We start from the raw sequence: 13,398 nt of genomic DNA on the forward strand, positions 1-13,398 counted from the left end.
AATGTGCCACTCATTAAAAAATCCACATGGGGAGGGAGAAGTTTCATTCCATGTGCAGCCAAAGCTTGGAATGAGCTTCCCCCCTTTTTGAGAAACGCCACAGACCTACTTACCTTTCGCAGAGGCCTTAAAACCTGGCTTTTCACTCACTAACCTGGATAGCTTGACCATATCTCAGAGAATTAGTGGTTTAGCGCCAGGACACCTTCGAGTAATTGCCGCGCTTTATAAATAATGATAACATAACATAACACTAAGGTGTGTCCCAGGTCAGGTCACTGCAATGTTCTATTACAGATCAGAACATTGTAGCGCTATTCATAGGCATATGACAATAACAGAAGTACTGCACAGCTCTTTGTAGCGATTACAGACAGGAAATGCAGGTGCAGGATACAGTTGATCTGATCAATAAGTTAGGCCAAGGTCTCCGCACTGGGGCTTAGAATACAGAGAGTCAATCGATCTTTCTCAGCAGATGAGAGGATTTCAGTCTTAATACTGTTCAGAATCAGTCATCTAGACTACAGACATCCACTGACCGTGCCAAGGGGACTTCATAAAGGCATTTTGCCAATAACACATTACTAAGGCTGCCAATTTGCCATATTTACAGATTTGCAGGCCTGGATTTTGACAGCTTATTCATATTTGCAAATATAAAGCACAGCAAGTTATTAGAAAGAGCGAGAGTACCTACGAAGCTAAAATAGCTTCAAATGTGCCCAGCTGCAGGTCCCCCAATGCTCATGGTTTCATTTGCTCACTTAGAACACTAAAACCTTACAGACATCAAGGTCTGAGTGTACACCAACCCCATACAAAATGGGAAAATATACAAAGCTGCAAATTCGTTTTTTTCTTTCATCAAAAATAAATATGGATAAACAAGAGAACAGTTAGAAAATATAAATATAGCTGACTACAGAAGGACATCTAAAAACACAAATACCATTAAAAGATCCTTTCCTTATGCAGACTATGCACCAATTCTATCTATGGTGTTTGGGTCGCAGGCCCATGTAGGAAGATGACTCTTTATATGATATATCAATAATCTGATATAATGTGTAAAGAGTCCGGGGCTTCCCTTACTAGTAGACAGGAGCTTGCTATGCAAACCCGAAGTGCTCTATTAGTGGGTAGTGTGGTCAACCAAGCAAAGGCTTAACACAGAGGAGTGCAAGACATTTCCATATACACACAATGATTAATAAATGACACACACAACTCAAGAAGTAGATCCACACCAATTTATACATTTACCAAGAACCTTTATATATGTTTAGGCATCAGAAAAACTAATTCGGGTAAGTACATTTCCAAAAATAAATTCACTTTAAAAAGTGGCCACTTTGTGCAATATCTGAGTTCTGCAATGTTATCCTATGGAAGGAAGAACATGTTCTGCAAACAGGTATGGTACAGCGACTTACAAGACCAATTTCCAGGAGTTAAGGGGAGTGATGGGCGAGGTCAAAGGCAGCACCAGCAGAACACCACCAGCGGCACGAGGGCAGCCGGGTGCAAATCAGCGACGGGAGCCCAATGCCTTTTAATGGGGATCTGTTTTTGTAAAAAAGAGGCTTCAGGTTCTGGCTAGGAAGCCAGTCTGGTTCAACCAACAAGTGAGCTCAGGCCTGGCGATGCTTAGGGAGGGCACCTTTGGTCCTCTTCTCCAAGGCCCAGGGGTGACGGGTGCACAGGCGTCCTTAGGTGTTAGGTTTTTTCCTTACTGGAGCAGTTGTGGTCGAGGGGGGCTGCATGCAGAAGCTGTATGCGATGTCGAGGAGTCCATGAGGGTTGAAACCACGCTGGACTCAGGCTCTAGAGGGCTGGGGAACTTTGTAGGTATGTTGGCCCACTTCAGCGTGGGCCGGAGGCGATGGGTGCAGTGGGTGCTTCTCGTGTCAGGTTTTGGCTGTTCCGGAGGCCCCAGAGTCTTCTTCTTTGGACTTCTTTAGAACAGGACCGCTGTTCACAGGAGGTCTTGAGTCTTTCTTGAAGGCAGTCCTCCCACGGTTTTGGAGGCGCACAGCTGCAGGATGAGTCATCTTTGGTGCAGATTAGGCAGAGAATGGCAGACAGGTCAGCTGGGCTGGGGCCAAGTCAGGTACTCTCTTCAGTCTTCAGCTATTGCAGCTCTTAGTGTCCTTCTACTTCGTAGGCTGTCAGAATCTACTTCTCTGGTGTCAGAATCTCCCATTAATACTGAATTTCGGGGCGTTAAGGCAGTGTAGAGTAGTTGCCAATGGGCTACTGACCTTTGGGGTCACTACGCCCCCTATATGACCACTTCCTGTCAGAAGTATGTATAACCCTGTCCCAGAATTCCTAAGTATTCCATTACAAATATGGCTATATCTGAATAATGATGTTCACCACACAGTAACCCACCTTAGGGGTGGTACTAGCCTGGAGGTTGCACACCTACCTGACTAGCTAATTTTCTTGCCTATCCAGGTGCCAAGGGGACTCTGGACAGGGAGTGTAGCTTCCTCTCCTGAGTGGGGAGCCATATTCGCATTCAATAGCCGGCGGCTTCTTTGAAGGAGGCTAATCAGCAGGTTATCCTGTGGGAGGGGGTGTTACACCCTCTCCCTGGACAGGCATTTGTTCTGGGCCTCCTGAGAGCAAAAGTTCACACCCTAAGACGTCAGAACGGTGACTTGGGTGGCAGGCTGGCAGATATCAGTCAGCAAGCACAATAGAGGCTGGTAGTCTTTCAGGGGGCACCTCTAAGGTGCCCTCTGGGTGCATGTATAGATAAATCAAACACTGGCATCAGTGCGTGTTTAATAATACGAGATATTTGATACCAAACATCCCTATTTTCAGTGAAGCCCTCATGTAGATGGGGAACTCATTTTCACCAGTATTCAGCACATGTTTTAAAATGGTATTCCTGGTCAATTGTACTTGCAGTAATAGGACTGACCAGCGCAGTGGCATTTCTGCTCATGCAGGTATTCCCTCACATGTAATATTCAGCACCCTGCCTTAAGGATGTAAGGCCTGTTCTAGGGGTGACCTACAAATATTACATGAAGTGTTAGGGACATGGCACACAGGGATGTGTGACATGTCGTATCTTCACTTTTGTCTGCACCAAGACACGCAGCCTCCAATTGCAGTCTTGCATGCGCTTGGTGAGTGGTCCCTTAGGGTGGCACTATTCGTGCTTCAGCCCTTAGGGACCCTCTTTAGTCCCTCAGGGACTTAGAGAGGGTGCTAAAGGTTTTGCCAATTGGGGGAACAATTGTACAGTTTTTAGTACTGGGTACCTGGTTAGCAGGAATCCAGTACACTTCAGTCAAAGTTACATCAAATACCAGGCAAAAAGTGGGGGTGCACTGCAACAAAAACTCAATTTCCTGCAGCAAAAGAAAAGTAATCGGTAACAAAGGGCTAATTCACAAAGACATTTATGAATACATGAAGTTGTAGTAGGTGAATTGACCCCCTAAGTTGGAATATATATATCAACGAGTATGAAAAATGTTTTTCATTTGTGCCAAAAAGGTGAGCCCTAAAGATGGAAGCCACCTAAATAAACATTCATTGATGGTTAGCTTAGGGAACTATGGTGCCAATTGGCCCCTAAATGAGGATATGAGCACCAACAAAGGTGTAGCTGGCTCACTAACAGAGTGGAGAATGTGGCACACCATGTCAGAGATTGAAAGCCTGTGCCCCAAAAGAGGCAGAGCAATAGTTTCTCAACATCGAGAAAAAGAAAGAGGTCATCCAACCAAGAACAGTCACACAAGTGGCAGCCTGCTTCTGACGGTCCACTACGAGAGTATGGCCACAGTGGCGTACCAAAGCTTGAGGGGACCCCTTTCAAAGTACATGAATCACCCCCTCCGCCTATCACTTTTTGTTGACGGGGCCCCGAGGCACTGGGTCCCCCCGGCATGCCGGGCTGCAGTGGCTTTTGTTACGACATTGTATGGCCAGCAGAGTTAAATGGAGTGCTGATCTAGTGAATTCAGTGTACAAACATGTCACCCTCAGCTGATATTGAAGGCATTTCAAGGCAGGCTCAAGAATGGGCTTTTCACTTCATCCGGGGCGAAATCTCAACTGGAGTGATTTCAAAATATGAGTCAGTTTGTTCAGTTATCTTGCCTTCCTTAATGTTAACATGATATGGCCAATCGTCGGTAGAAAAACAAAAAAACCTCCAGTGATGGCATTTCCAGTAAGTGAGTCACTGCTGCCTGCTTCGAATCCCTGGAAATTTTTACAGATAATAATGTAGAATTAGCTAGGACTTAAAAGGCAAGCCCAACGTGGTTGGCAAGTTCTTTTTGAACCCTTGGGATTTTGTTTCATACATGCTTCCCAAACTAAGCTTAGTGTGTTCTCTGCTTGCCTTTGTTGGGAGAATGCTAGAGGATTGTGGCTGTCAGTAAGTACTTTCATCTTCCCTTCTGCCAGGAATATGCACCTGGAATATATTCGGAGGTGCTCACTCAAGTTATAGGATTGTTATAGGATTAGTTTATCTGGGTCATTCCCTACTTGAATAACTAGACAGTCCAGTCACTCTCCAAGAAGTAAGAGTCTCGACTCTTGGGAAGTGTGCCAGAGTTTGGAAATGGGTGGCATCATTATCAATCAGAACTTGTACCTGCCTTCTTGCCAGAATCTGCAGTTTAATAGAGCTAAATTCAGAGCCAATCTTGGAATAGTGGTCTTGACTGACAGTAGAAATGGGGATTATGGTTGGCTGAGGTATGCACCCAGGCCAGGCATGAACCACCACTCTAGTCATGGTAAGCTAGAGACACAGTAAGATAACCTGTGTTCACCCTCTGGTAGCTTCACACAGAGCAGTCAGGCGTATCCACAAAGGCAATGTGTAAAGTATTTGTGCAAAGTACACACACACAATAACACATTGAATACACCAAAAAAATACTCCACACAGGGTTACAAATATAGATTATATTTTTATGAATAAACAAGACCAAATTGACAAAAATCCAACTAGTAGAACCAGGGTTAATAATGTTTAAAGAATAAACCAAAAACAGTGCTTAGAAATCAATTGCGCTAACAGGTTACTTTAGGTCGTACTAGACTGGGGTAAAGTTCAGGCCACTGCAATTGAGCGTGGGTCAGATACAGTTTCAAACAAGGCCTGCTGAAGTTTTTACCTTCTAAAGCTGAGCCAAGAGCCCTTTTCATGGGGTAGACGGTCACAGGAGCAAGTAGAACGTCGCCAGCAGTGATCTTCTGGGAGTGAAGAGGCAGCTGGGCATCTCGGACGGCAGACGTGGCCTCTTGGTCAGGAATGCTTGCTGCACGAGGAGACGATGCTACAGTGGCTCGTGCTGATCCTTTGAGCGAGCATTGCAGTCCCAGTGCAAACTGACCAGTTCACGGTTATGAGGAGCCCAAGTGCTTGATTTCAGGGGCCCAAAAAACACTTACAAGAAGGGCTGAAGACTGCAGCAGCGGTTCTTGAGGGCCAAGAGCAAGCTAAAAACAGTCCCAGGAGCTGTAAGGGGTGAGTTGGAAGTCTTTTGTAGACAAAAGCTGCAGAACTCACCTCTGAGTCCCAGAACTTGGAGTGGCTACCTCAGGCACGGGCAAAATTCACAGGCAGCAGAGTCCAGCACCACCAGCAGAATTATAGGAAGTATTTTGTGTGCCTGAGAATTAAGAAGAACAGGAGGGAAACAAGCAACCTCTTGGAGACCACTTGGAGGGAAGGCAGGGCACAATTTTCCCTCTTCAAAGTCAGGGAGCAGTAGGCTGCAGCGCATCAAGCAGAAAAGTTGTCCTTCTAGAAAAGCAGTCCAGTCGAGTCATTTAGGCAGCACAGCAGTCCTTCTGACAGAGGTCCAGTTCAAGATCCAGAAGTGCCTCGTTTTAGGGGGTCAGAGATTCAGTACTTTTACCCAAAGGTCGGGTAGGGAGTGACTTCAAAGAAGCTCTCTAAAGTGCACAAGGATCCCGTTCAGCCCAGTCCCATCTGACATGCTAAACCTGGGGGGTAAATCAGTGTTTTGTATGTGGGCATGATGTTACCTATTGAAGTGTGTCAGCCCCTCCCATCGGAATACAGATGAGTGCTCAGAATGCAGATGAACCTCACCTTCTGGTGTTTGTGGTTGTCTAGAGGGAATGCACAAAGTGTAGCTGTCACCAAACACAGGCGTGTATTGGAGAGAAGCTGCTAAGCACTTACAGATATAAGCACAGATAAATGTCCACTTTCTAAACGTGGCATTTCTAAAACAATAATGTTAAATCCAACTTCACACATAAGGAGGCTTTATCATTACCATTCCAAACATATGAAACATGATAACGCTACTCCTCTCTAATCAGGAATTACAGTCTAAAAATGTATTAAGGAAGTTCCAATGCTGGCATTTTAGAGGTAGTGAAAACCTAAATAGTCTGTTTGCCACTACCTTGACCGGCTTTAGCGCTGATGGCGCCCTGTGAGACAATCACTTTTGGCGCCCCCACATCCCATGACCACGTCTTTGGATTCTCTCCCTACCACCAGCAAAAGTGCCCCTTATCTCTCCCATCATAAGATATTGCTAAACACAGCGCCCCCCTGAGGTCACAGCACTAGTCACACTGCCCTAAAGCCGACTCTAGCCACTACCAGGACATGCAAAACATAAAAGTACATGTCCTACCTTTTACTTACATAGTAGAACCCTGCTCGGTTACCTGGAGCCTACCTTAGGGGTGACTACTATGTAATAAAAGGGCACTTTAAGGCTTGGCAAATAGTTGTAAATGCCACATCGAAGTGACAGTAAACTGCACATCCATGCACTCCAGTGGCAGGCCTGAGACAGGCTTGAAAGGTTACTTCTGTGGGTGGCACAATCAACGTTTGAAGTACAGCCCCTGGGTATATGGTATACCACTTTACAAGGGACTTACAAGTAAATCATATATGCCAAACAGGTGTAAACCAATGATACCATGTTTAGAGGGTGAGAGCACATGCACTTTAGCACTGGCCAGCAGTGGTTAAGTGCCCAGAGTCCTCCAGCCAACAAAAATGAGGCCAGAAAATTAGGAGGAGAGGGAGGCAAAAAGTTTAGAGTGACCCTTCAGAGAGGGTAATTTTCCAACAACAGAAGATAAGGTGGACACATTAAAACTGATCTGCATCTTACACTGCTACTGGATATCGCCCAATGCATGGTTAGCAGGCTCAAGTTTATACTGAAATCATGGGCGAACTTTTGTGAAGAGGTTAATGTTTGCTAGGTCTCTATGCTTGTGCAGAGGTTGATGTTTGGTTGGCCTTCATGGTTGTGCAGAGGTTGATGTTTGCTTGGACTTGGTCTTGGTGTCTCTGAGTGTACAGAGGTTGATGTTTGCATGGTCTCTGTGGTTGTGCAGAGGTTTCTGTTTGCTTGGTTTCCCCTACTCTTTTCGTAGCAAAGTTATTTGTGTTCCTTTGCATCAGCCTGTACCTTGGTTCTTTGTCGAGGAAGTTGATGCAATGTAGTGGTCACACCTTGCAAAGTTATGAGGCCATGATTCCAGTTGGACTATCTGATGTAGCTGGTACCTTCTCACCAGTATTAGGGTGTTCCTTGTCTGCACCAGGCCCTTATGATCCTTATAACAGTTTAATTGAGCCTATTTTTTTAAGCTACCACACACTCCCCATATTCTTCCAAGCTTGCACGACGATGCTACACAAGCATACGTCTATCTCTAACTCTTTGCCATACTTCAAGTTGGTGCACAGATACAATGTCACACAATAAAAGCACAAATTTGGGTATTTGCATGACACCAAAACACTTACCACATGGTTCACCCTACAAGCGCATACCCTTCCAACCAAGTGCAACATGCCGAATGGTGTGCTAACTGTTCACAGAAAGCACTTCAACACTTGTCAGCATTGCAAATCCCAATATAAACGTGTCTATAATTCAGTTAATTCACTGATGACTTAATCCAATCACAGACAATTGTGCCTGGCCATCTGTACTTTGGGATATATCTGTCTGTCTGTCGCTCACCAGTGGTCAGACAGGCTATTACCCTAATGTCTGTACCTTGATCTCCACCTTACTATGGATTTTGCTTTTTCACCTACGGTCAAACTAAAATTGCCCATATATGTATTTATACAGTATCGGAGATGATTTTCCAGTCTCACCTGACTTCAGACTCACATGTTTTGTTCAGTAAACCCCATTTGCCAACACAGCATTTATGCTGATCTTACGAGAAAAAAAATCTGAAAAGGGTCTTAGAGCCCACCCTACTTACCTTTACTTACCATTGGTTGGCTCCCACATCACTCTCGTTTTGTTTCTTCCTGTTTGCCAGTGCCTCCTCCTACCTACAGCTTCCTGCTCGTCTTCACAACTTCATTCTTGCTGTGGAGCTTAAATTAAAGTACTGCTTCTGCCGCCAGTGTTCTTCCACTGACCGAGCACTTATAGAGGTACTTAATGATTTTTTACTTTCCAGCATTCACATTCCGTTCACTGCTTCCCCACCCCTTCCATCACCTCACTGCTGTTACTGCACGCCCTTTCGCCGTTCGTTGCTTGCCCGTCCCACCCACCACCTCACTGCATGCTCCTTCCCCACCCTGTCGCTAGTTGCCTCCCTCCTATCCCCATCATAGCTTGTTTTGACCACAAGGACTTTTGGAGCACTTTACATCAGACCTAATAGCAGACTGGATAACCTGAGCTAAAGCCCTGCACACTGACCTACTTGTGTCAGTTTTATCCTACTGTCAAAAGTTAAATCAGATACAGTGCAGGTAGTGGGGAGTAATATAAGTACTTTACACATCATGACTAGGTATTGCATTTATATTTATATGCTCTTTTTTAAGAGGTATTGTTAAGATACAATCAATCCAAAGACAGAACAGTACCTCAGTTACATAAGTTTATACATTTGGTAACTAACACAAATCAAAGTGCGGTAATTGCCAAAGGTCTGTAGTTGCCATGGATATATATATATTGGATAACACGGATTAACGTAAATCTAAACACTGTAATTGCCAAAGCTCTGTAGTTTCCAACATGTGTTTCATGAACTGCTGGCTCCACTACTTCAGGGCAAAATAAAGATCAAAGCAAAAATATAATATGACATTAAAACGCGTTCCATATGTTTTAGGACCTTACTCTGTGGTTACTTCAGAGTTCTGAACTTGATTTCCCTCCCGTTGCTGCATCGCTTCATGCCCCTTTCCTGTTCATTGCTAGCACATTCCTCCCACCATCTCACTCTTGTCGTTACTTTAATCCATGTTGCACAGCAGCTCAAATGCTGTGCAACACTGACAAAGCCAATTGATTTTGCATAGGTGAAATCTATTGGCTTTGCCAATGCTCATTGTCTGTCACCAGGTATAAGACTGGCTGTGTCCTAACCTTTGTTCTCTGATGTCTATCTGCCTCATACCTGTGCTGTTGAGCTCCACAGTCAGGCCCTGTTGCACATGCTCCTGGATCAGTTGCAGGGTTCGCTCAAAGATCTCCCCGGCCCGTGCAGTCTCTATGGTGTAGGGATCCCTGGGGTAGCGGAAAAGGGCCAGCAGTTCAGTGGGGGTCTTTGGGCGCCTGTTAAAATGAAGAACAAGAATTCTTACAAAGAGGCGTTGGGACTGAGAACAAAACCACAATCAGTGCACCTTCTAAGAGCATCCAGTATTCCATCAATAACGTTCTAGTATCCTGTGATTTAATTCTCTAAGCAAGACAAAGAAATTTATCGAGTAGGTACAAGCTCTGATATGAGGAAAGATGAAAGGAATTAACTTTGCAGTCTGCACAAGAGGGGATATTTGAGATAAACATTTGAAGGCTAGTTGTGGAGTAACACATGGGTTTCATCTTTACATAAATGGATGGAAAAGCATTCAAGTGGCAGAGGTTGGAACGGGAAACATCATTAACATCGCAGTCAGTACAACGTGATGCTGTTACATCGCGGTCGTTACAACGAATGCGATGTTACCACACTATGCCATTACAACGCAAGTCTTTACATCGACTTGCGCTAGATGGCGTGCTAACATTACAAATAGTGTAGTTTACTATCCCAACACCTTCCCTACTGTTAAGTGGACTGGAGTTGGAATAAAATTACACTTTTCTAATGTTAGCACGCCATCTAGCGCAAGTCAATGTAAAGACTTGCATTGTAATGGCATAGCGTGGTAACATCGCAGTCGTAACAACTGCGATGTAGCGGCACGCGTTGTACTGCCTTGCGTGGTAACGTCATACATCTGGTTGGAACACTATTAGTAGAAGAACTCAACAAGATCAGGGACAGTCAAAGAGAAGCAATGATTATGTGGGAGATAGACACAGAGTAGGTTTTACTGTGTTACAGCAGAAGGTCCTTAAATGCCCTCATCTAATGATCTATGCATCTTTTCACAGCCTCTGCTGCTTGTTAAGTAATTCAATTCAATTTCTGCAAAGGTTTTAAGTACATTATTCCATAATCACAGTATGCCACTACCTCAAAAGTATTTCAGGTCTAACAGCCAGTTGAGGAGAGCTTTTTACCAGATGATCAGCATGTGTGTTTAATGACCACCAATATAATTGTGAATATTTGATCAAACGTGAAACCACTTTTGTATCCTGAGCTGTCATTCACATTAGCTAATTCCCATTTTACCCGCCCTCCCTTTTCTGGATTTACTACTATTTGGATTCTTATTGTCCTGTATGGAATCCGTCCCTGAGATGAACACTGATAAGTGGGTGATCTTCCATGCTTGGCTTAGGAAAAAAAGTAGAAATTGAACCTTACAATATTGTGTTGCATCTGTGTGCACCTCTTTCGTTAAGCTTTATGTTATTGGAGTATTCATATACCGTGGTCCTAATGCCAAGTGGAAGTGTGACTTTGTGCAAGTATGAGAGAACTGTGACCTAAAAGGCATTGTTAAAGGCATATAAAGTCTTTAGCAGAGTACAACAGATAACATTAGAACATAAGTAAGCAATAATTAAAAAGCACTAGGAATGGTTAAGAGTAAAGAATTGTATGGGACTGTAGAAGAAATATCAGGATAATCGTGTGTTAATACACTTTCTCTCTGAGGCATAGGGGAAGGTCATGTGACAGTTTTGAGGTGTATGAGGAGGACTGTTTACCAGGGATTTCTATGTTAGTCTTCTATATTTTTAGCCTGGTCCGTGCAGCATCCTAGGTTATGAAGGCACTTCCAGACATTATCAGTGTATTGGCAAAGTAGTATATCAGCCCTTGTAGAACACAGAGCTGTTTTGAAGAGGATTTGAGCTGCAAGCAAGAGCCAGTAGAGCTGTAAGAATGGGAGTGAGATATGCTCCAACAGTCGTAAGCTAGTGATCAATCGGGCTCCTGCATGCAATAATGCCGAGTGGTATCAGGGTAGACTCATCAGGGTATTTCTACTATGAGCAAATTGAGGGCATTGGCCAGTGAACAAAACGGTTTGGTTTCATATTTTTGTAACACAAAAAGTCATGGCTATCTATCAGTATCGGTAGAGAGTGATTCAAAGTGGAAAATAATGAGTCAGGATCTGAGGAATCCATATGAGATTTGGAGAGGATTGTATCACAGATAGAGTGAATAAGGATATTTTTTAATGAGTGGGTGCGGATTTTGGACTCTTGTGCTTGAACTTGAGGGTGTTGAGGAATATTGCCATTCCTTGGCGGGATCACCAATTTAAGGAGGTTGGATTGTCACAGTAGTGGGACAGAAGAGGGGATATTATGAGGTCAAGAGTATTACATCAGGAATTGAGGGCAATAATTAGACAAGTGAAGTGGAGGCATGTGATGAATGAGTGCCACAAACGTTTGGTGGTGGAGTTGAGAGGGGGATTAAAGTAATCAAAATAGGCATGAGACAGTAGTTATAGACACAAAATTGAAGAATCCACAGATCAAGTGATTGTTTAAATCATGTGTAATATAGATGATTTAGGATATGATCTAGTGGATGAGAAGGAACAAGAACAGGTGTAACCTGGTAGATTGGTCAGGGTATCTAGGCATAGCTGTAGGGTGCTTTGAGGTTTAATAGATGAGGGCAATGCCGCAACCAGCTCATGTGGAGACCGTTGGCAGGTGACTGTATGGACATAAAGTCCTAGAGCATAAAAAAGGAGGTTAATACAGGGCAAGACATGTTTCTCTAATGAGAAGGATATCTAACTAGTGTTTGTATACGTACTGCAATGTCAGGGGTGTGAGTCTTTATTGTTCGAGAGATGATTAACAACTGGAAGTGGGTCATGGTGATGAACTGTGGTGATGGACTGTGCGTTAATAACCATTCATTGTTAGCTCTGCATATGAAGCATGTAATGTCCTGCCCTGCCTTGAAGGTGAACACCATCCAAATCCTGGCCATTACATGATTGAGGGTAAAATTGACAGAGGACAGAACGGAGGAGAAATCTTACCTGCTGAACAGTTCTGTTCGTGTTGAATTGATAGCGCTGTCTACACTGCTGATGGCTTCCTGAATTGACGTTGCCACAAATGAATCCCCTTCTCGGCTGATGTCTGAAGCAGTACAGGAACCAGATAGAAAATGGTGTTAGGGCTCAGTTGGTATTTTGCTTGAACAAGGCCATAACGTTCTTCTCAGATAGCTATATAATGCACATCAGAGGTTGAAAAAGAATAATTCTATCCAATAGGGTGTGCACTGACTAAAAGATTGATGTATCACAGGAAAACTTAGCTAGATCTTAAAATGGTGATACCTGGATTTCTAGATGTACCTAGAGACAGGATACCCAGCTCACACATTTTCAGTGGGGATTGATTCTGATTTCAACAAATGACTATTTACCTGATGTGGCAAACACAGTGAGTTTGATTGTAGGCCTTTGATGATGGAATTGAAAGACAGAGCAGTAATGTTAGAGAGATTAATAAATAGGTTGTCACATGCCTAGCTGATGTTAACTTCTCCCTGCTTGTAAGGTAGGACTGTCTATACAGAAGGCACAAAGATCACCTTTGAATCCAACTCACTCAGCAAGAGGACAAATATTCTGTTAAAAAATGCTCTTCTCAGAAACTCTGCAGATTTCTGAAGTCTGGTGCTGGGACAGAGAATAAAATGTTAGTAAATGCTTAGCTAATTCATGATGGAAAGCATGTCAGTTAAAAGTAATTATTCCATACATGTGAATCTGTCATGGCCATTGTGGGTGGCTGCAGACATTCTCGACTGCTGATGTAAAAAATGTGGAATTTATTTTCTTTGCACACCCCTTCTTCTATTATAGATCAAAGGGCCAGTTCATCCACAAGCCAGTATTTCGTACCATATGGTGAGTGCAGTGTTCTGTTCTTGTACATCATTTGAGTGTGGACTTTGTCAAATGGGGATTCT

The 13,398-nt window shown here is 43.7% G+C and overlaps 1 protein-coding gene across 1 annotated transcript in view; it reads right to left on the reverse strand.

Moving 5' to 3' along the window:
* Positions 1 to 13,398, reverse strand: part of LOC144768184 (peroxidasin homolog) — a 235,201-nt gene that overhangs the window by 55,642 nt on the left and 166,161 nt on the right. The window contains exons 13-14 of the mRNA XM_078651647.1: positions 12,455 to 12,557; positions 9,439 to 9,596 (exon numbers count right to left, since the gene is read on the reverse strand). Coding sequence (XP_078507773.1) covers positions 9,439 to 9,596; positions 12,455 to 12,557 — 261 coding nt within the window. The remainder of the gene's footprint in view (positions 1 to 9,438; positions 9,597 to 12,454; positions 12,558 to 13,398) is intronic.

Source organism: Lissotriton helveticus, chromosome 7 (genome assembly GCF_964261635.1).
Source record: "Lissotriton helveticus chromosome 7, aLisHel1.1, whole genome shotgun sequence".
Lineage (NCBI taxonomy): Eukaryota > Metazoa > Chordata > Amphibia > Caudata > Salamandridae > Lissotriton > Lissotriton helveticus.